The following is a 21,735-nucleotide window of genomic DNA, read 5'->3' as shown; positions in this document are numbered from 1 at the left end:
TGCTTAGCAATACCTCCGTGCTTTTCTTAAGACTGGATGCCCTCTGGTAAGAGTGGCTCCAGCTCTTGGGGCCAGTGCCATGGAAGCACATTCATTTCTTCTGTGGGAAACTCCAAGGAGCTGCTCTCAAGAGCCTGACGTGGCTAAGCTTCCTAAAAGTTACAGTAATTACTAAAGGGACAGCTGGAAGACAATGAGGACTCTAATGTGAAGCCAGGATATTATTCCCATTTCATAGTTTTGCTATTAATTCTTAAGGCATGATGCAGTGGAGGAAGAATAAAGATATTCTGGGCCTTGCTAGTAAGAAGTGAGTCAGGAGTGCCAACACAAAAATGTTGTCTATATTTATTGATGGGATTTGGATACAAAACATAACATGCTTTTAATGTTTTTTTAAGCTCTTCTTACCGTGGAACAGCTACTGTTGCTGCTTGCACTTGGAGTACTGCTGCCAGGTGCAATCTGAGGCATTGTAAAGGATGGTATCGTCAGTGTTTCACCTTGAGCAGGGTGGCTTTTCACTTCCACTGGCCATGCTTTGTTTGGTGTCAAAACAGCATTGGTGAAGGCAGGGGCTTCCTCAAACTTCTGTGTTCCTGGATGGGGTTTTAACAATATTAATGAATACTTTTAGCTGGTGCAGTGTTATGATATAACTGCAGCTATTCATTAAAAGTAAACACTGCTCCTAGTTGCCATGACAATAAGTTGGCATAGACTTAATGCACATTATTTAGTCAGCAAGAAAGGCTGATTCTGCTCTCATTCACAGAAATTTTCCACTGGTGTGAGCATGTGGGCTCTTTTAGCCATTACTCCCAATTTGTACACACAGCAAAGAGACCTTGTCTACTAAGTTTCTAAATGTAGGCTCACATGTGGTTCTTTGTTGCACAAAAACAATATACACAAATACTAACCAAAATCCAGGGAAATAATGGCATCACCAGGTGTTGGTGCCAGCTGAGCAAGTTCCTCTGGTTCCTCCTTTAGCTTAGTAAACAAGAAGTCACTCTTCTCTGTCACAGGGATGCTGCTGTCATAGGCAGTGTTCATTGTCAGCAGGTGGGGCTTGAAGAGTGATTCTGTTTGGTCCATGGAGAACACAACATCGTTCTTCTCAATTTCACTAATGAGAGAACAGGTTTTAGGCATTTTGTACCATAAAGATGAAAGATGTGGATAAAGTACGCAGTACAAACTCCCTGAAGCTGGGGCTATAGGAGCACTTTGGCTTCTCGGTTGCATGCCAGGCTCTCAACAGGAGAGGCACAATTCCAACGTTGCTGAGCACCACCATTTCGGATGACGCAGAGAGTGTGGTCAGGACTTCTGTGGGAATACTCAGGGCTTTGTTGCTCTGTTTTTTAAAGGGATGAAGTCGAGGCTGTAATGACCCAGACTATCACTCAAATAAGTATTTCCTATTTTGGCCCCAGCTAGGACCAAAAAAATTTGAGTTTTGCCAAATGAAGGCAAAACTTCTGATTGGTCCTGATTTTTAAGCCTGTAAACAACTTCTCCTAGCAACATACGATACAGTTACTACTTAGTTTTATCTCTTGGTCACAGCACTAGAAAAACAAAACACATTAGCAATTGTGTTACACAACAAAATCTTCGGTACAGACCTTATTCTCTGTTGTACAAGCACAGCAGCCACTCTGCAGAGGAGAAAGGCTGTGGTGTATTTCAACAGCGCGTATGGGAACAGGCATGCCACATTTTTCATTGATGTCTAACATCAGTAAACAAGACTGAACAAATATGACTAAACTGATTTCGGGACAACAACGTTGAATAAATAGACCCTTGAAAAGTTCCTCCAAATATTGTGTTTCTCCAGCATGTGAATGCACATGTGCTCTGGTGTGTCCCCTGAACCCACCTCAGCACGTAGTTGACGCAGACAATGCACTGGGGCTGCAGGTTTCGGGTGTTGTAAATCACTGTTCCTTGGGTCTCCAGCCATACGTATCCCCCATGCTTGGCAAGCATACGGTACTGGCCCGTAACTACTTGACCTTTTGTACACACTGAGAAAAGGGGGCAGAGATATAAATAATGCATCAGGACAGGAACACACAACGTGTAACACTTGTTTTAAATACATCCACTTCTGAATTTTCATTATGCGGAAGTGCACGAAGGCATTTGTGGACAAGGGATGTACTTAACTTTGGGGAAATGCAGCCATTTTAAACATGAAAGGGGCTGTTCATTTGAGGCTCCTACTCAAGATTGAAAATTTGAATTCTGGTATTTGAGTTTTTGAGATGGCCTGAATCTTCAGATCAGAATGTGGAAAAAATTTTATATAATATCTCAACTCCCAAAACAATGCCTGCTGACTGCATGTTTCTTGAGTCCCTGTTGTAGAAGTGACAGGCTCCCAAATTGATCTGTAGAAAAGTGAATTTATTGAGGAAACTATAGTTTCCTTATTTAGGTAATCGATAAATATAAAAATCAGGTGATTTAAAAGCTATATTCACTAAGATTTTTTTTTTTTAATTAAGACCTTATGGTAGTAATATCACTTTTAAAAGGTATCAACAGTAAGAATAGTAAGCAGGACTGTTTTGTCTAGAGAAAAAAAAAAAAAAGCTGAGCTACTGTATTTCTCTCTCTGGTTGAACTGTGTTGTTCCTCTGCAAGAGTTTGGAATTAGCAGCCTAGGAGAAACCAAGACCCACACGACCAAATCAAGTAGTGTTTGTTTAACTCTGTTTTTTTGAACTATCCTGTGTTTCTCAAACAATAAACTGACAATAGTACAACTTAGGTTTAAAGCTTCTAAATGTTTGAAGGGTGAAATCTGTAGCCCTGCTATCCCCCATTATTTTGCAGTATTTGCAGAGAACAAGTTTTCAGTGTGGAGCTTTGGACTTCTGAGATGTAAGGTTTTATGATGTTCTGTCTGTTGTAATTCAAAGCTGTCAGTGAAGGAAAAATAATGTCGATCAATGGCAAAAAAAATAGGGCTGGAGTAGACAAGCAGTACTTGCACTAATAAGAGCTTGTACTTATAAGCAGACATAATCACACTGAATAGCAGCAGAAGTGGGAACTGGCTGAACTCAACCTTTGACCACATATTGGCAACCTTTCCTTTTAAACAGCTTTTACATCCAAAAGAAGTATGCCATCAAACTAACGCCCTAGAAATAATTCAATTTGACTCAGGAGGACTAAAAAATTGATACCGTGGTCTTTTTACAGAAAAGTTCCTTGTGAATGTGGCCATTAAAAGAAGCTAGCTATTGTCAGCCTCTCCTACATTGCCACCATACAAATGTACAAATCCAGGCCTGTGAAATACAATAACCGTTTTGCAGATAATTGTTGCTGTGTTTATCCTTCTATTTCTGAAGTTTGTTTGTTTTCTTCCTAGGAGTATTTAATCATCCTTCATTTAATTTATTTAGACAAAGTAGAACATTACTTTTATTGATTAAATACTTCTGGTGGAACAAAATCAAAACGCTTTCATTTCAAAGTGTTTTAGTGACTGGACTGTTCTGCTCTGCTTGTGAAACATAATTACACTGCTTCCTAATCATCAGCTCATCAATAAGAGTCACAGTGTAGGCGCCTGTTACATTACAAAGAAGCTTTTTACTGCTTTAATCTTTATTATTATTATTATTCAAAGCATGTCATGTTCTGATATAATAAAGTACAGCAGAATCCCTCCGGGGGGTAATCTCATAAATTACTAATACACTTGTAACTGCTTTGTTATCAATGCTACATTTAAGGTTCTGCCTTCAGAGTGAACTTCTTGCGTCTCAATTTTTTTTACTTTTTATAAAATATACATTACCTGTATCTGTACAGAACTAGTTACATGTCAATGAAATAGGCTCCAATTATATTACTTATCTTTGTGTGGAGAGAGGGGGAAGGCAGGGATGAATTTAGTAGAACACAAAACCATGATTTCCTTGCAAGGCTTGCTGAACTTCTGCTAACTACTGGGCACTGTCAGAATTGATGACTGCATTATTGCAAGGAGATATACTCTATACAAAGCATACTTCTAATAAAAATTATTGTTTAATAAATGCAAGTCTGCTGAACATGAATTTTGAGGTGGCTATTTCCGCGTACAAAAGGATGTGGCCAGGGAAAATGAGTAAATTCTGTATAGCCACATGCTTGGAAGAACAAGGTCTGTATAAACTCCATACCTGCTTGGTTACCCTGCATTACACAGCATCTCAATGGCACACATGATGGAATCCAGGCATTTCCTATTTGAAGGGTTTACATGTATTTTGTCAAGTTACAGCTTGCTGTCACTTTGTCCTTGTGGTTGTTCTCTGACTTGGTAAGAAGCCTGATGGTCCTAGAAGATGCCTGGAACTCTTTATCTTAGAAAAACTAAAGGGGTCAAATTTGCTGGCAGTTTAAACCGATGGTTCTGTTGTGGGAAATTGCATTTATCACAGCAATAGACTTTGGTCCTGTGCTTCCAACAGTAAAAAGATAATCCATGCTGATCCTGTGCTATCATAAATCCAATGGAACAGTTTGATCCTAAACATTTATAACATATGCAGTGCCTTGAGGACTTCTGCGGTTGTAACACCACCCCTCTAAGGCTTATCTTGCCCTCATTCTGCTTCTTGATAAGACCTTGTACCCTGCAGCAGGTTTGTAGGACATGACCCTTTTCAGTGGGCACAAGTGGCATCTGGACACATACCCTGCACTATGTGAGGGTGATTGAAATGCTGGAGTAAGGAACAACATCTGTTAATGCCTGGTCATGGTGGGGACTAGAAACTCTCCAGAAATCTTTACATGGACAAGTAACACAGTGCTCTCATTTCATTAACTAGATGGGGATTACCACCAAGGGCTTGCTCCGCCTCCCCTTCCTGTTACCAGATGGATTGCCGGCTCCCAGTTTATTCCCTCCCGGTACTGTCTCATTCTTAGAAATCAAACTCAATAATTCAAAAGCAACAGCGCAGTACACACCCCTGATTTCACAGGATGACTTTCAATAGCCCAACACAGGATATTAACATCCTATTTATAAATACCACTTATTCATTTTTACTGGTAAAAACACTAACATATTACCTAAGAAACAATTTTTAAAATTACATGCCCAGATAACTCTCACTGAGTATGGGCTGATTAATTTTTTTCTTTTAAGCAGCTTTGGAAACAGGATGATTCATATCAACACTGTTTTACAGCACACAACTTTCATCACTGCCAAACAGTTTTTCAAGAAACATTACAGCTTAAAACTGTCCTGAATATTTGCCATTGGAGCTAACCCCTTAAGATCAGTCAGCTATTCTTTGCTGCAACTTTTTTTCTGGGAAGTACAGAAATACTTTCTGTAAGTCTGTTTGGTGGCCAATTCCCTTTAGATGTGACCTAAGTCATGGGCTCTTTCCTGAGGACAGAGGCCTTCATCACAGCAACTACAAGGTGTATGGGGTTTGTTTTTTGATCTTGTAGGTTCCAGTGTAGCTGCTTTGCTTTGTTTCTATTAAAAGAGCATCTGCAGAGGTTTTAGTGATGTGCTGCTTAGACCTCTACAATAAACTGGTTCGGGGGGGGCATAACAGCCAAGGGTGGGAAATGTCATTTGTACATTAATGCACTACCTTGTCTCCAGGCAAAGCACTAACTTTTAAGGACAGAGACTGAAGATTTAAATCCAATTACTTTAAGACACCTGATGTGAAAGAGATGGAAATTGTAACTGTGTGGCCTGCTGAAGAGAGGGATCTTAGATCTGATCTCTGCTCCCAGAATAATTCAGATACTTTACTTTAAGAGCAGCTAAAACTGGCATTCCATAGGCATAACAATAACAAGAAGCAGCTGTTCCTGGCAGTAGGTATTATTTGTATAATTAATATCTCTTTAAGAAATCTCCTTGCACATCTACTTTGGATGGAGAAGATTGTTGTTATTTGGTAGCAAAAGAGGGACGTTCAAAAAAACACTGCAATAAGCTCTTCCTCTTTCCCTTTAGCTCTGTCTGCTGAGTCCATGGGAAAGATAATCATAGAATGGCTTGGGATCTTTAAGGAACCTTAGAGATCATCTAGTTCCAGTCCCTGCCATGGGCAGGGACACCTTCCACTAGACCAGGTTGCTCTGAGCCCCATCCGACCTGGACTGGAGCTCTTCCACAGATGGGGCAGTCACAGCCTCTCTGGGCAACCTGTTCCAGTGCCTCACCACCTTGATATTAAAGACTTTATTCCTAATATCTCACGTAAACCCACCCTCTGTCAGTTTGAACCCATTCCTCCTTATCCTGTCACTACATGCTCTTGTAAATAGTCCCTCTACGTTATTCCTGTAGGCTCCCTTCAGCTACTGGAAGGCCACATTTAGGCAACCAATACCTTCTCTTTTCTTTTTGAACAATCACAATTGTCTTGGCCATCAGGAAATGCCCTTCTCACCAGGGCAGAACTGCCTAACTCAGCTTTCCAAATTTTCAGCTGAACCTTGCACAGTACCTTAGAGAGACAGTGATTCTTCTCTCTAACATCCAAGTTTAAATTATGGCAAAACCCAGGCCCTCTGGAAGGACCAGCAGTAGATTTCAGCTAGATAAGCACAGTAACCTGGTGTAAATACTGCTCTTGGAGAGTATCTGCACACAAAATGCACTTGCATTTTCAAATATGTATTGAGGTACCCACAGTTTATGCTTCACATGCAAGCAACAAAGAAAAATAAGAATGTGACTTACAGTTCTGATGACTCTTGGTCATACTCTCCGAGTCCAAGGCATGGTAGAACTCATATGCTGAACGACCCAGCAGCTCCTCTGGATGATATCCAATCAACTCTGTTATTCTTGTTCAAGAAAAAAAAGCAAGTATTTAAAATTCAGGTCACTGTAGCCTTATGCTTACATGTGCAGGGCAGCTATCAGCTCAAGTCCTTAAACTAACAGATTTAAAAAAGCAAAATGAGAAATTCTAAGCTTCCAAACACACAAGGAGCTGTAGAGGACTTCTGATCACATTCTGAAACGTCTCCATGTTAAGAATAAACTGCCTTGTCCTACTACTGGAATAAAAATTCCTAAGGATGTCAGTGTGAGCACTGCAAATTTCCCTATGCCTATTGCATGCTATCTCTAATAGAAGGTATCAACTTCTGTTACTGACAGAGTTCTCAAGCTGCCCACTATATACAGAAAGTCCCAGCAAGCACCATTCAAAATCAAATACATGTGAGGCAGGTAGTGGTTGGTGCCACCAGGTTTAAAAGTATGTGTACATTTTAAAAACATACACAGAAGGTATTCTGGGTACTGCTTTTAATAAAATAAAAATGCCAGGTGAGAAAGTATGGGCAGTTAAAAGGAAAAAAAAATACTCATCTACTTAGTCTTTTCTCTATCATTTGAAAACTCTGGCACATGGATTAGGTTACTTGGGTGACTAATCCACATACTAAGTAGGATTTTACACAAAGAAAGCTATGATCTCAAAAAGTAGACCTTTTTTTTTAAAGTCTTTTTGAGGCAAGGCCAGATTTCTCACAAGTTGGTTTCTCACAGCCAATGAAAATAGGTCATCAAAATGTGCAGATGATTTTCTCTAATGAGGGGGTGGAAGAAAAATGTTTTATTTCAGTTGGAAATACCATCATACACAGCTTTACAGGAAACATAGTAAGTTAAAAAAAGTACATAAAAAATTAATTCAAAAGCAAAGATTATTTTCTGGTTTACAAAACAGTGACACTCTTGACTGCATCTTCCTACCTATTATAATTCTTATAATAACCTGTAATACAGAGAACAGCAGCACACAAACTGATTGTGAAGCTGTCCTCAACCTTTAAAAGCTGGGAGGTTTGCAAGGAATGGTCACATCTTGCAGCACCTCACAGCTGTCAGTGGCAGTGCCCAAGTTTTATGCCACGTCACTAACTCACTCAGAATGGCTTTATCTGCCACCACATTTGATTTGTAGTGTTGCTACTTTTAAGAGACATCCTCAGGTTTGTGTGCTCCCTGGAAGGACAGCTTTGGCCCAGCCCTCTAGACACAAGCATGTCTTTACAAGACAGACATGTAAATACTGTAAAACAAACAGAGCAAGAGCATGGCATTCATCTCCTGGATGCCCCTCCAGCAAGGAAGGTACATAAGATGGGACTATCTTGTGTATGGCTTGAATGCCAAGGTATTGAGTCAGCTTTTCCCTGCCTCCACCTCCACAGAATTCTATAGCTCATAGCCCCAGGACTCCTTGGTTTTGTCACTCTGAAAAGTATTCTCTGTCCTGATTTCCATGGAAGAAACCTGGGTTTATAATACTTTAGTTGAGCAAAAGCTGTAGCTTGTATCGGGTTCCCCTCAAAAACTTACTCTTCTGTTTGTATTTCCAGTTTTATTTACATTTAAAATTAGACCAACAAAGAGGAAATGTTTGAATACATGTTTCAAAGAGTTTTTTTACTCTCTTCACTGACAAGCTTCTGAGCTTTTAAATTGCATCCCACTCAAATCTAAATTTTTTTCTGAAACCACAACTGTTTTTTCTTTCTTATTGAAAAGTATTTCTCATAATGAATTGGTCATCAAAGCTGAATCATCAGGAGAAAACAATAAATACTCAAGGAGCTCTAATAAAATTAAAGCTCACAAAATACAGTTGCTGCTTGCCTTTATACAACCAGCTGGGACACAGTGGTGTAAGTGACCAGAAGCTTTTGCCAGGACCATGGTAAATACATGATCTTTAAAATCAGAAACTATGGTCTTTGGCTGTAAATTAGCACAATACCATAAAGCCATTCCAGTTAGTTTGGAGCTCATTGCAAGGGGAGTGATTTTAAAATTCAAGAAGTTGAGTATGTACTCTTAATGCACTCACTGGGAGCTGAGAGCCAAGTGGGGGTTGAGCAGGGAGAAGGAAAACAAAATGAAGATAATGGGGAAAAACCAGAAGCACTATGTACCCAGCAGCACCAGTGCAAATCCAAAACCACATTACAGCCTTCATGGAAGTCGCAATGGAACTGAGGTAGCAAATAAAAAATACATGTTACAGCAGGCTGAGGGACTCTTCTCATATAGGAATTGTAATCTCTATGCAAAATTTATGTATTCCAGTCCTGTAATTCCCCTTCTCAAACTGCTCCTTGCTGTCCATAATGAGCAACCTCACTATAAAATTACTCTTCTTGTCATTCCATGGCACAGAATGACTTCTGGTGCAATTCTGCAATTTGACAATGTCAAATCCAATTAGATCTAATGTAATTTTGGATGGAAGTTAGCAAGTGGTGGTAGTATCTTTTTACTGCAAGCAACTGCATATTACATGAAAAGATAAAAATAAGATATCAAAAAATTACCCACAAACCCCACAACATTGGCTAAGTTCTAAACCCATGCCTGGTAACAGTGAAATACTAATTGTTTTAAAATAGTTACTTTAAAAAATACTAAGTGGCTAAACAGTCTCTATGCTTTCATTGACTGATCTGTTCATCTGTTAACACTATTCAGATTCATTCCACCTCTCTTTGAAGATTCCTCCAAATGACATGATTAAAAAAAATTGTAGAATGTTCAATTTTCCCACTCACCCCCCCCCGCCAAAAACTGTCTGACAGTGTTTCCTAAAGACATTTTAAAATACCACTATTTTATAAAAAACAATCTCTCTCCAATATTTGTTATCTCTATCAGTTTTGGGTGCATAAATTGGCAGTTCACACCCTCCTTTATTTCTCCTGCGGTGCTGCTGACCCTGAAAAGGTTCAAAAATGTCTTGTAGGCTGCAGGCTGTGCAGGGCTGGAAATCAGGTTAGCGTATTTCATGCCACATTATGCACCAGGGTTGAAATGGGCAGCTATCCTTTTATCCATCACACCCATCCTGTGGCTCTCACAAGATGTTTGTAGAAAAAGACTGGGCAAAGCCAAGAGCCTGACCAGCCCCTGGGCCAGGAGGCAGCGAGTGCTTTAGCACAGGTCCTTGTAAACCTCACCTGAGCCTTTGAGGTTTGCCAGGGAGATGCACCCTATAAACTTTGTGTGCTCTCCACAGGAGCCTTTTGGCAACACAAAATGCCAAGTGAACACACAAGGGACTGAAGGCATCCCATGGAGCTATGAGAAGGAGGAGAACATAGCTAAGAAAGTCAGGAAAATGTCTAGGTCCCATAATACCAAAGAATCATTTACACAACTGAGTTCAGGCACAAGACTTCTACTTTTGTTTAGACACCAGACAGAAAATTGCTCTTTGTGCAAGCTGTGGAATGACAAAATTAGAAAACAAACTGTATGGTGGTTTTGGATGGCATTCCTGTCACAGTGGGCTTTGTGTTTCCTTTGCATCTGTAGAATGCTCATTAGTAAGATAATAATTTTTTGTTGAAGATGACAGGTGGGCTCTAAGGCTGTTTATTTTCCTGTTACCAGCTCGTTTCTGAGAACACAAATATCTTTGGGAGAATCTTAATTTTTGCCACACTGGCACTTCAGTTTTCTGAGCTAAATTTGTCATCATGATGTACAGAGGTCAAAATCTCAGAAAACACAGTGAAGGGGTGGGCAATAGCCATCTGCAGTAGGAGATGTATCCCAACTGCCACCACTCAAGTATGTTTTGAGCACTATTTCAGTTTCCTTTAAATATACAATATATATAAGTATCTTAATATTGAATTTTTGGGACATGGAATTAAATCTTGTGCTTAGGGTATGCAATTAAGAAACAAGCAATCTGAATCCCACTTCTAGGTTTGTACAACTTTTCCCTATTTTATATCTTTGAGACACGGCAAAGCAGTCGAAACTCACTGCTTTGAGGCTGCATTTCCTACAAGATGATCTAGTTCAAGTATTTTTGTTTTTCTTAAAACTGTGCTTTTTTGTCCCTTTATAGGAGCACAGAAGTTTTTATTGTATACCATTTCTTGAGTTAAAATAGTATGGTAAGAACCATCAGGACTGAGAAGCCAGGCTCTGTGAAAGACTGCTGTAATGTTTACTGTTTATAAAAAATAGTTGGGTGTATATGTGGATCTCTTAACAAAGTCTTTCTGTATTCAAACTGTTACCAAGTTATTGAAGTTAAATTGGTCTTGAGAGGAACAAACAAAGCAAAGTTATACTTAAAGCAGAATGAGTTAAAAAAAAGAGAAAAAAAAAAATAAAGCCCAACACAGACACTATGCCTGGGGTAAAGCACTCTGTCAGCCTGCTAGAGCAGGCAGTGGGGCAGTCTTGCCAACTAACCACACTTCCTCTCAAAAATATTTGTGGCTGCTTCTACTCTAACTCTGGCCAATTAAAAAACAAAACAAAACAAAACAAAACAAAACAAAACAAAAAACCAAAAACAAACAAACCAAAAAACAAAACAAAACAAAACAAAAACAAAACAAAACAAAATGCAAAATCCTGGGACCCCTGGCCACTACTGAGCAGGATGGATGTCCTGGTCAAGTGTATCTGCTCTGCGAGGCAAAAAAACCTACATGTGTACATGAAAATCTTCACCAGGACTGTCACTCCCACTCATTTTGTCTACCTGAATCAAGGTTTTGTTATTAACAAAAGAAGTAGGTCATGTATTACTCTTAAATATGACATATACCAAAAATCAGTTTTGTCAAATGTGGATCTTTGGCTTCACATATTACCACTTCACTCATTTCCATACTGCATTTTCCCCTGAGCCAGAATGGAAGGACAGGAGGTCCATTCAAATGCTTCCCTGCATTCCCATTTAACTTAAAAATATTCCCCAAGTATAAGTCAAATGGCAAATTGACTTAAATCCTCATCCAAACTCCTATGCCTGCATATTTCTTATTTACTGGGACACAATAAAATCTCAGTTTCCTCTCAGCTGGTCACAGCCTGGATCCCCACATGAATACTGATATGGAAAATCTAACTGGGACCAACGCTATGGCATTGCATCTTCCTGTACCATCCTATTCTGAATCACCACACATCCTCTGCTGCTCCTTTTGTCTTCTTCAACTCTACCATTAACATGTCCCAATCAAGAAAAAGAAGAAAAGGGCATATAATTAATTGTTTTTTTAGTAATCAGGGACATACGATCCCCCACAGCAAGCCATGCCTTCAAAGTGCGAGCCAACGCCACCAAGGTAACAAAATTGCCTTCGTACAAAGATATGTCTTTTCTTCTGACTAAAACACCCTCACTGGCAATCCTTCCTGACACAAAAGCATTGTGCAGCTGAACTAAACCCTCACTTGGATTATTAAATTGTACCACTGATCAGCATTTCTGTATTACAGCTAAAATAATCCTTCCTGTAAACCACTTAGCCAAGATAAGTGGAGCAAGGGAACAGTTTTAAATCACTCTCCAGGAATGGCTGAAGCAGGCATTTAAGAGAACAATCCTTATTTATTATTCATATCCACAAACCTTTCTCTACAGGCTCATCACCTTGCAAAATTGTCTTAAGATTACAAACATATCCCACCTAACCACTGGCAAGTCATAGGCCCACATACATAATTTTGTTTTGGAAGGCAAATTATATGGGCTACTGTCTCACATATTTTAAATGATGGCCAGTCTTGCCTGCTTCATATTTCATCTACCCTATGCCCTCCTAAGGAAAAGCCAACTAGTTTTTGTCATAAAATACTGTAAGTTAGCCAGTCTATATTTTGTATGTTGCTTTGTGACAGACAGTGACTGTGAGCTTTCCTAAGGAGATTATACTCAGAAATCCCAGAGTTTCTTTGACTGAGTGCTTTGAAAATAAAAACATAATGCTCCCTGGACAGACCTGTCCACATCAGATGAACTGCAAGGAGGATACCAGGACCACTGCAGAAGCCTGGTAGAGGAGGCACACTGCTCTCCATAATACCAGCACTAAACTGGAAGCACACTGTCCCTTATGGAGCAATGAGCTGTGTGAGCCCTGCTGTGTTGCTGCAGAAAGAAGCGAGTACGTAGAAAAGAGTTTAGGCATCTGACTGGCACATGCTGCCTTTCCTCCTCTGCTTCCCAGCCTGGATTTACATTCCTGGCATAAGCTGCTCCTTCAATGCAATCTGTCTAGCAGCACTGAATTTGATAAGAACAGCTGAGTGTTTTGCATTTTTATGTGTCTAGTGATGTGTCACCTGCTGGAGAGAAATCAGCATCTCTCTAGGAGGGAAGCGAGAGCCAGGTGGATCTGCTGCAAAGAACCTGAAAGGTTTGTGAAATCTCCTCCTTCTCTGCCCTGGCTATCTTTTTGCAGCTTTACCAAAATCTGAATAACACAGGAATGAAACATCCAACCAAAACTATATAGTAAAAGATATGCTAATTTATAGTCTGGTTTTGGAAAAAAAAAAACCAAAACTGTAAAATCCCTACAAGAGGAAGCTATCATATTTCACTGCCATTTGAAACATCTTCCCTGTAAATCAAATGTCCACTATTTAGAACAAGACATAATGTATCATTATTTTTAAAATAAGCATGTGTATCTTTAATAGGATAGCATCAGTCCCTCTAATTCTCATTTGTAATGGCCTATGCATTAAGTCTTGCAGACGTGTGAAGGCTGCAGTAAAGCAAAATCCTCTGCTACTCTCCTGTAGCCTGTCACTGAATGGCCCCAGTAATTCTGAGCACATTGCTTTTAATAATGAGTCACTATCATATTGAGTCACTCCCTCCAGCAGCAAAATCCTATTGATATCTCAATATTTTCATGCTGAAAATATAAACAAAGGAAAAAGTCTCATTGTGATTACATCAGAGACCATTTCTAGTTACTTGCTGTGAAGCTCTCAGAGAGGTCACAAGGTCAGTCACAAGTTTCACACTTGCAATCTTGCTTTCATCCCCAGCTGCTAACACTGCAAGTTTATATGGCTGCTTCATCACATTGTTTAAAAAAATAATCTTACTTAGCAAAGTTTAAAAAAACTTTCGAAGGTTGAAGAAATCAACAAAGATGTTGGTCTTGTGAGTTTCTGCGTAAATTGCAAGCATGTGCATAATCTCACTGATAACCCTCCAGGCCTCAGAGGTACCTAGCATCTCTGAATTTCTTTAGGCAGAAAAGTTTATCTTAAATTCATAGATTACCTCAAAAACCCCAAACAAACCCCAAATCCACAGCAGTGAAGACAGGACTTTCTGGGCAAATGGAGGACAGGAAGACACTTCATGGGAAGGGATCTCTGGCTCGCTAGCATGCATGGAACAGTTATCACAGTACACGACAGGGAGAAGAGGTAGATGGCATGAAATATGCCATCCCAGGACAGTCAGGCAGGTGGAAACTAGAGGGATCTCCATTTTTTTTTCACTCAAGAGTGAAGTGTGGGGAGCAGAGGACAAGCCCCTTGCCTGATCCAAGGTCCCCTCCCCTTCATTTTGTCACTAAAAGACGCAGGGAGACAACCAATAAAGGCTATTTGCTTTTCATTGAGCAAGAGGCTGCAACTCCATTTCAGAGCAGCAGGTACTCTGTATGCCTTGGCAATTCTTGGTTAATGCAGAGCATAAAGTACTTGCCAGCTAACTGATAACAGCATCCTGGGCCAAACCAACCATAAAACAGTCCTTGACTAAGGTCCATATGGCGTGCCCTGGGACACTCTCTAAAACAGAAATCTTGCATACCCTTCAGTTTGTTAAACCCCAAGAAGCTGACATTTGTGGCTCCATGTCACCTCATCCTCTGCCAGTAAAACTGAATTCCTCACTTGGCAGGATGAGGAAATACAGCAGGAATACAGTTTCACCCAAATTGAAATTTTTGAGGTGGATTAAGTGAGCCACTAAATAGCCATTTTGGTGACAGGCTGAATTTTCTTCTGGTCCTTGCTTACCAGGTCCACACAAGATATTTGAAAGAACTGCTTGTTTTGTTCAAGAAAATAAAAAACACCTCTGGAAAGGAAAAGCCATTGGAGCATACCTGTCATCACAGTAGGTGAATTTCATGTCCATGCTGTGGCGACTCAGGAAGGTCTTGCTGTCCAGGGGAATATCGATGTTTGAAGGGTGCTGAATAGGCTCGCACATTATTATAAGGCAGGTGAGAAGAGGCTCCTTATACCCACACAGAGTGTGAGGAGGGCAAGTGTTATACACTTTAACTTGCCCAGTGCAGTGCAAAACCTGAAATAAGAAGAAACAAACTTAGGATGTACTTTCTCTCCACGTCAAAATGTCTATTAAAATAAAACCTACTTAATTTGGCTCAAATATTGTACCTTCCATGTGGCAGACTTGAGGTTAACAGTTCTGCCTCTGTTGGTAACAGTGCATTTCATCCTCATGAAGAAGTCACGCTCAGTTGACATCTCTTTGCTTTTCTTTCCAAAGCCTGGACCTGTTTAAGGAAAAGGCAAATTAATTTTCTCATTTTCCTTCTTGATTTCTTCTACTTATAAGCATGAAGGATTCAACAGAAATAACAGTAATTCTCAGATAATTTACCTGCAGAGACTATCAAAGATGCATGGACCATTGCAGAGCAGTTTGTAGAGCTCAGACCTAAAACTTTAAGTGGAACTTAAATAGGACTTTGTGCATTTTAAACCTATGTTTTAGCTTGCAGCACATGAATCTTTCCACAGTGTTACAGCTGAAAACATTATACCTGTCTAAACTTGATGAGGGAAAATACTAAAAAAACAGTTCCTTGGTACTATCATATTTAAGCAATATTTGGCAAAACAAAATGAATCTGCAAAGCACTGAGTAGCAGTTAATGATTACTCTAGGAACAAAAATTCCTTTTACCATGACAAACAAATCTCTTTTGCTAGCCATTTACTTCATTTGGTTATTTTAGAAACAAACAGGGACTTTTGTATTTTCATTATTACCATTTTTCAGACTCAGATTCTCTCGAATTTCTTCATGGTCACATGGATGAGTGAAGTCAAAAATGCTGTGTCCAGTGAGTTCCACCTGTGTGGAAGTAAGAGCTACACATAGCAAATCAAAGCAGCTGAAAGTATTTATCTGTTTTTAAATACAATTGAAATGAAACTGGTCACTTGAACTGAGTGCATTGACAGGATGCTCACAGACACAAATGCCATGACCCTCCCCTTGTTTATCCTATGCATAACTCCTCCTTTTCTCCCCAGAACGATTCTCTTATCTTTGAATTTGCACAGTGCAGTTAACAGTCAACACCTCTTATTATTTTCGACACAGGACAAAACACCAGTCCACAAAGCAGAAAAGGGGGGACCAAAAAGAAAGCTCTATCCCCTTTGTCCCATAATCTAAGGCACAAGTAGAATAATGCCTTCTCATCTCCCTAGTAAGATGCAAGACGGCAACTTTGCAGTCACCAAAGACACTACAACTAGATAGGAAGGGGGAGAGAACCTGCAACCCATGTTGTCTGCTATGCAGGGTACCTGCCTAAGAAATAAGACGTTTTATTTCCAGTCTTTCTTGCAGCGACACACAGCTGGGTTTTCTGCATTTAGACATAAGAGTTGTTTCTATGAACTGTATTCCAAAGAGAGGAAAGCGTAAGGGAACAAGTTACCTGGGTAAGACCCATATATTTATTGACATTCTCTGACAAAAAGATCATGTCTCCATCCTGTGTCACCACGGCAATAAATCCCTCCAAAGCTTTCAGGTACAAGTTGTCCATCTGCTGGTCTGCCTCTAGTTCATTCTCATTGTCAGCACATACTGAGAAATAAAAAGAAAAAAAAGCATTTAAAGCCTTCAGCACCCCAGCCAGCTTTTTTCAGTGCAAGCACATCCGGTTACAAGGCGACAAAATATTTTTCTGCTGTTAAAATTTCCTTTCAACAAACCTCTTCTGGTGGGGCCTTGAGAACAGCCTATGAAAAGGACGCCCTTATCATTAGAAAGGCAGGAGATACTTTTCTAAATGTTTTGGCAAATGCAAGACCCTCTCTTCACCTTTAGCATGTTTCTGCAAGACATGTTTTCAGTCACTAACACCTGCAGATGCAAATGACTGAGGTGCATCTTCTTTGTGCACATTCTCTTGGCGACTTGCAACATTTATACCACCTAACAGGACTCTTCCATTAGGTCAAGCTTTCTAAGAAGTTCAAATACAGCTCCTACAAAACATGCCTAAATAGACCTCTTTACTCAGTACAGACACATCTCTTAACACTACTTTGGATAGAAAAAGTAGAAAACTGCTCCCTTGAAGTCATTCTGAATGAATCTCTTTGTTATCCCATAAATCTCAGTATTCCTTGGAAAACCACAGATCCATCTCACTGATACCTGCTTTTTCATCTGCAGACCTCAGGACTTCCTATACTCCATTCCACCAAAGTCTGACAAGTTTCATCACCCACCTACACTTCCCCTGTCCTGCAAGGAGAGCCTCAGACTCTGCTTATGTCCTAGATGTTTGCCTATGCAGATTAATGAACTCAGTGCACCTTACTAATTTCTGGGAAAGATATGCCACTAAGGCTGTGATAGAATATTTATTACAGCTATTTTTCTTTTGGTTATACATTTTCCTGGTACCTTTTGGCTGCAGTGTGGCGACAATCGATGGCACCGTGATGCCCTTGTTGTGTGGCCCATCCTGTGCCATGGGAGGCAAAACTGCAGGCACAGGGGGAAGGGGCAGGCACTGCTCCTCCTGATGCCAGTCACACAAATGCCCATTTCCCTTCTTTTAAGCATGTCTCAGCTCCATGAATAAGAAGCTGTCAGGGATTGACATGCAAACAGCTAGCATTGAAAAATTTCTGTGTAGGAGCTGGCCCATTAATTTCTTGATATGTTTTATGTGAAACTTCTGGAATTATTTTTTACAAAACCACTTACAGATATTGTATCTGGTCTGTGTAGCTCAGACATGCTGTGGTGGGCTTATCTTTACAGTTTTGTCAGCCTGCACGTTTGTGATCAGTCATTGCAAATGTCATGGTAAGGCTCTGATTTTGAAGGGAAAAAGCAAGTAAAAGAAGAGGAAAAAACCCCACCTTATTGTCTCAGATTAAGGAATAGCCAACTCCAAGATCTGGGGCCATGGGTAAGTCCCATCTAGATTGAAGGTGCCCTAGAGCCCATGGCAGCAAGGATGATGAGAGAAGAGCTGAAGCGATTCTGCTCTATGTGCTCCTTCCTGGTGGCACAAGAGTGCTCCAGGCTGGGCCCACCGCCAATCTTGCTGTCCAGAGGCTCCAACCATAACTGCATCAGCCTTACTTGCAAGAACAGTGGGACACAAATTCCTTGGAGAAGCTGCTCTCCTTTGATGGTTTAATGTTGCAATTTCAGCTTACAGTTTGTTCTGTAGTACACATACTGTTAGCACTTGAGAAAAGTCATTATTTTTTGTTCTTTTCCTCAAAGAGACAGCACATTGATCATATTCCTTCATGTGTCTTATTGAAATACTTATTTTGCAAGAAGTCTAGAAGCAGGAATAGAGCATTGCTTTGTAAAACATTACATGATTTGGATTTGTTGCTTTTTTGAATAGGGAAGAGGCTGAGCCAAACGAACGCAGTTTTTACTTTGAAGCGCTAATGAGTGATGATTAAAGGATAAGTTTGATCTATACAGCTCCTGGAACTGCATCTGCTAGTGCCTGAGGATGGACTGCAAGCAAACCAAGAGGGATGAGCAGTTGCAATGCAGAGCCCAGCAAGCACTGTTTGGAACAGGTAAGTGGTAACAAAAACAATGCTTGCTGCTGCTGCATCCTCCTGTTCCTCAACATCCCTCACTGGCAGCAGTCCATCACACATCATGCAAACCAGGGAAGAAATGGACTCAACCCCAGAGCTATGGAGAGCACTTGGTTTATCACCCTTTGCCTCTCAACAAGACTGGTAGCAGGGAAGAGAGGACGCTCTCTGGGGATGGCCAGCATAGGCTGGGGATTTATCATTTCACGTTCTTGCACTGCAATTCTGGCTACACATGCAGGGGCCAGTTCCTCCTCAGTACAAAGCAAATGACTTCAGGAAATTGCATCAGGACTACCATTTAAAATACAGAAAATATACAATAATATATTTGAATAGTACGCACTTTGACCAAAATGACATTTAGGAAAGGAAGAAGAAAAAAAAAAAAAAGAGGTAAGTGACCATCTGCTCCCAAGCTTGTTCTGCTGCATAAAGAATGTCAAGGGTCTTTTTTTACTTTTCCGGAAGCAAACAAATGGTTTATTCAGCAGGGATTATGGCTATAGCCCAAGACAATCAGCCAAGTGTGGGTTCAGAGAAAAAATGACTTTTCAGCTCTAACCCCAGACCCTCCTTTCCATTTTTTTTTCCCAGCTCATTAAGTTTGCATTAACAAAACATGACCATTCAAAGGCAGGAAGGCTATTCAAAGCATTTGTATTCTTAAATGCCTCCAACAGTGAAAGACAAACACTTTACTTGTATTATCAGATGATTAAGTTTGCTTTTCCCTGTATATAAATTATATTACTTATACAAACACACACAGAGGACATGGATCACTCACATCAGGGCTGCAGGTTCAAACCCTTAAGGTCCGAGCTGAGCACAACACTTGAAGATATAGTCAGCTTTAAAGCATGTGGTTACAGGGGTTTGTGGGATCAGAGTACACTGTTTTTATTAAAATTATCTTTGTCCAGCTGGAGGCATCTGTGATGTGGACATAGAGGAGGTAGAGGAGATTGATTGTGCTGCTGCGCACCCAGTCTAACCTAACCCAAACCAAACCAAACCAAACAAACCAAACCAAACCAAACCAAACCAAACCAAAGGTGTTTTGCAGACATGCTCCAGCCTTCCTGGTAACTGAATAAACCCCACTGCACCCCCTCCTTTCTCCTCAGCAGCCTAGCTGCAGCAGGAAAGGGGAGCTGGCAGATACGGGTTTCTTGTAGTACCTAATAGGGCGTGCTCACGTTTCAAAGGCGAGGAAACTGCGGGCGCTATCAGGCACATAAAGGTGGGTGCCAAGCACCTCCAGTGCCACTCTGCTGCTGCTGCCCATCTATTCCTTGCCTGTCCCCACAGCAGCCTACCCAGTGCAGCTCCAGCACTGGGGAACACCCCAAAGGTGCTCATGTCTTTGACTGTTTCCAGGTTCTTTGCAAACACAGAAGGTGTCATGTGTGCTAACCCTCTGAAGCAGATCAAGCTACCTGAGGATCCTAAGTCTGCAGCAAAGAAATATGCTGGGCTGCACTGTGGCGGCCCTGGTATGCCCTGTATCAGGTAACTTGGTATAATTATAGTAATATAAATAATAAATAGGAGTCCCTCCTATGGCTGCAGTGTCAGCATTAGAGCACGTTCCCTTTCTTCTGTGGAAAACACTAGCTGCTAATACACAGAGGACATACACACTTTAAGAGAGTGATACATCAGAAGCAGTTCAGTCATTGCCACTAGCAAAACTCTGGTTTGCTTGAGAAAGAATCTGTTTTGCTGATGCAAAACAAATAATGGCATGGCTACTGCAAGCTCCTCCCTGAAATCCCCACTGTGTTTCACTTTGCTTTAAATTGTCTTCATTAATTTACCTTGGTGCTGAACAGGAGCATTAGTGTAAGAAAATTCAGCTTCAGATAGAAAATATTTGAGAAGGCTGGGACCAAAGGGAAGTGGGAAGTTAGCATGAGGAGGTGAGAGCAGAACTTCAGCCTTGGGTTTCCAATAGGTCTGAGGTCACTTTATCCAGAGAACATCACCTCATGTAGACTTGCCAGGTTTTTGCAGGTCTTTGGGAAAGGTAACAGTGGGACTCAGTTTATACTGATTTTTAGAGGATGGGGTTTTTTGTCTGATTTTTTTTTTGTTAGCATTGCATTTCAAAATAGCTGCTAGCTAAATTTTGAAATAAGGATGTGTTTCTGATTTTTTTCCTACAACATTTTCCACTCGTCTCAAGGGGAATACCTCAGTTTTGACACCATGACAGTATAGCAGGGACACTGGACTGCAAATATGGCAGTTTAAATTAACAGCACATTCAGCAGAATGAAGTGCTGTAATATTATTGTTCATATTATAGGGACTTGATGGAGTCCAGCCAAGATTGTGTTCATGTAATGCTGGAAAGCCTATACAGGAGGAGAATCCCTGTCTAGGGGAGACTGGGAGATGTTGAAACATGTCAAAAAGCCTTGTAAAACTGCTGCTGTGGCCTTCCTGGAATGACTGTAAGAGCTACAGGGGAACCAGGAACAGAGCAATGGTGTCCCATGTCCCAACATTTGATGGGTCATCCACTGCTCACTTTGCCCCAAGGCAGAAAGTCTTGAATTTTGATACATTATTTTTCAGTCCATGTCTCAGTCTGTATTAAATTTTGGTAAGTATTTATTTTGACTAATTTTCTAAACACCAAATAGAATTTATTCATTGACAAGAAACTTTGAACTGTAATGGCAAAGGCTTATTGCAGTGTTTATGATAACCTTTTATGCTAAAAATAACTTTTGTAAACAAGCTTTGATTAATTCTCACTGTCAGGATGTGCACTGTTCCCAAGTTTAAGAACACTTTTTCCGTAGATGCTTGCTCATTTCCTTCAGTCCAACCTCTTGGAACGAGTCAGAAGGCTCAAAAATCAGGCTTCTTCTTAAAAGAAATAACTGTGCAGGTATAAACAACCTCCTAGCGAACAGCCTGTAACTCCTCTCAACACCTTTGATCTGACTCAAAGGGGTCTTTCTGGTCAGTTCAGAGGTAGAAAATGATAAAACGTGTTTCTACTGGAGGTCACATTATCACCTGCA

At 40.4% G+C, this 21,735-nt stretch overlaps 1 protein-coding gene across 1 annotated transcript in view; it reads right to left on the bottom strand.

The window, feature by feature from the left end:
* EPAS1 (endothelial PAS domain protein 1) overlaps nucleotides 1-21,735 on the bottom strand; it is a 74,673-nt gene that overhangs the window by 5,977 nt on the left and 46,961 nt on the right. The window contains exons 3-10 of the mRNA XM_053937809.1: nucleotides 16,540-16,691; nucleotides 15,860-15,944; nucleotides 15,242-15,360; nucleotides 14,944-15,146; nucleotides 6,743-6,849; nucleotides 1,892-2,039; nucleotides 924-1,132; nucleotides 412-599 (exon numbers count right to left, since the gene is read on the bottom strand). Of these exons, the coding sequence (XP_053793784.1) occupies nucleotides 412-599; nucleotides 924-1,132; nucleotides 1,892-2,039; nucleotides 6,743-6,849; nucleotides 14,944-15,146; nucleotides 15,242-15,360; nucleotides 15,860-15,944; nucleotides 16,540-16,691 (1,211 nt within the window). The remainder of the gene's footprint in view (nucleotides 1-411; nucleotides 600-923; nucleotides 1,133-1,891; nucleotides 2,040-6,742; nucleotides 6,850-14,943; nucleotides 15,147-15,241; nucleotides 15,361-15,859; nucleotides 15,945-16,539; nucleotides 16,692-21,735) is intronic.

Source organism: Vidua chalybeata, chromosome 3 (assembly GCF_026979565.1).
Source record: "Vidua chalybeata isolate OUT-0048 chromosome 3, bVidCha1 merged haplotype, whole genome shotgun sequence".
NCBI classification, from domain to species: domain Eukaryota; kingdom Metazoa; phylum Chordata; class Aves; order Passeriformes; family Viduidae; genus Vidua; species Vidua chalybeata.
This window is presented reverse-complemented; position numbering and strand designations above follow the sequence as displayed.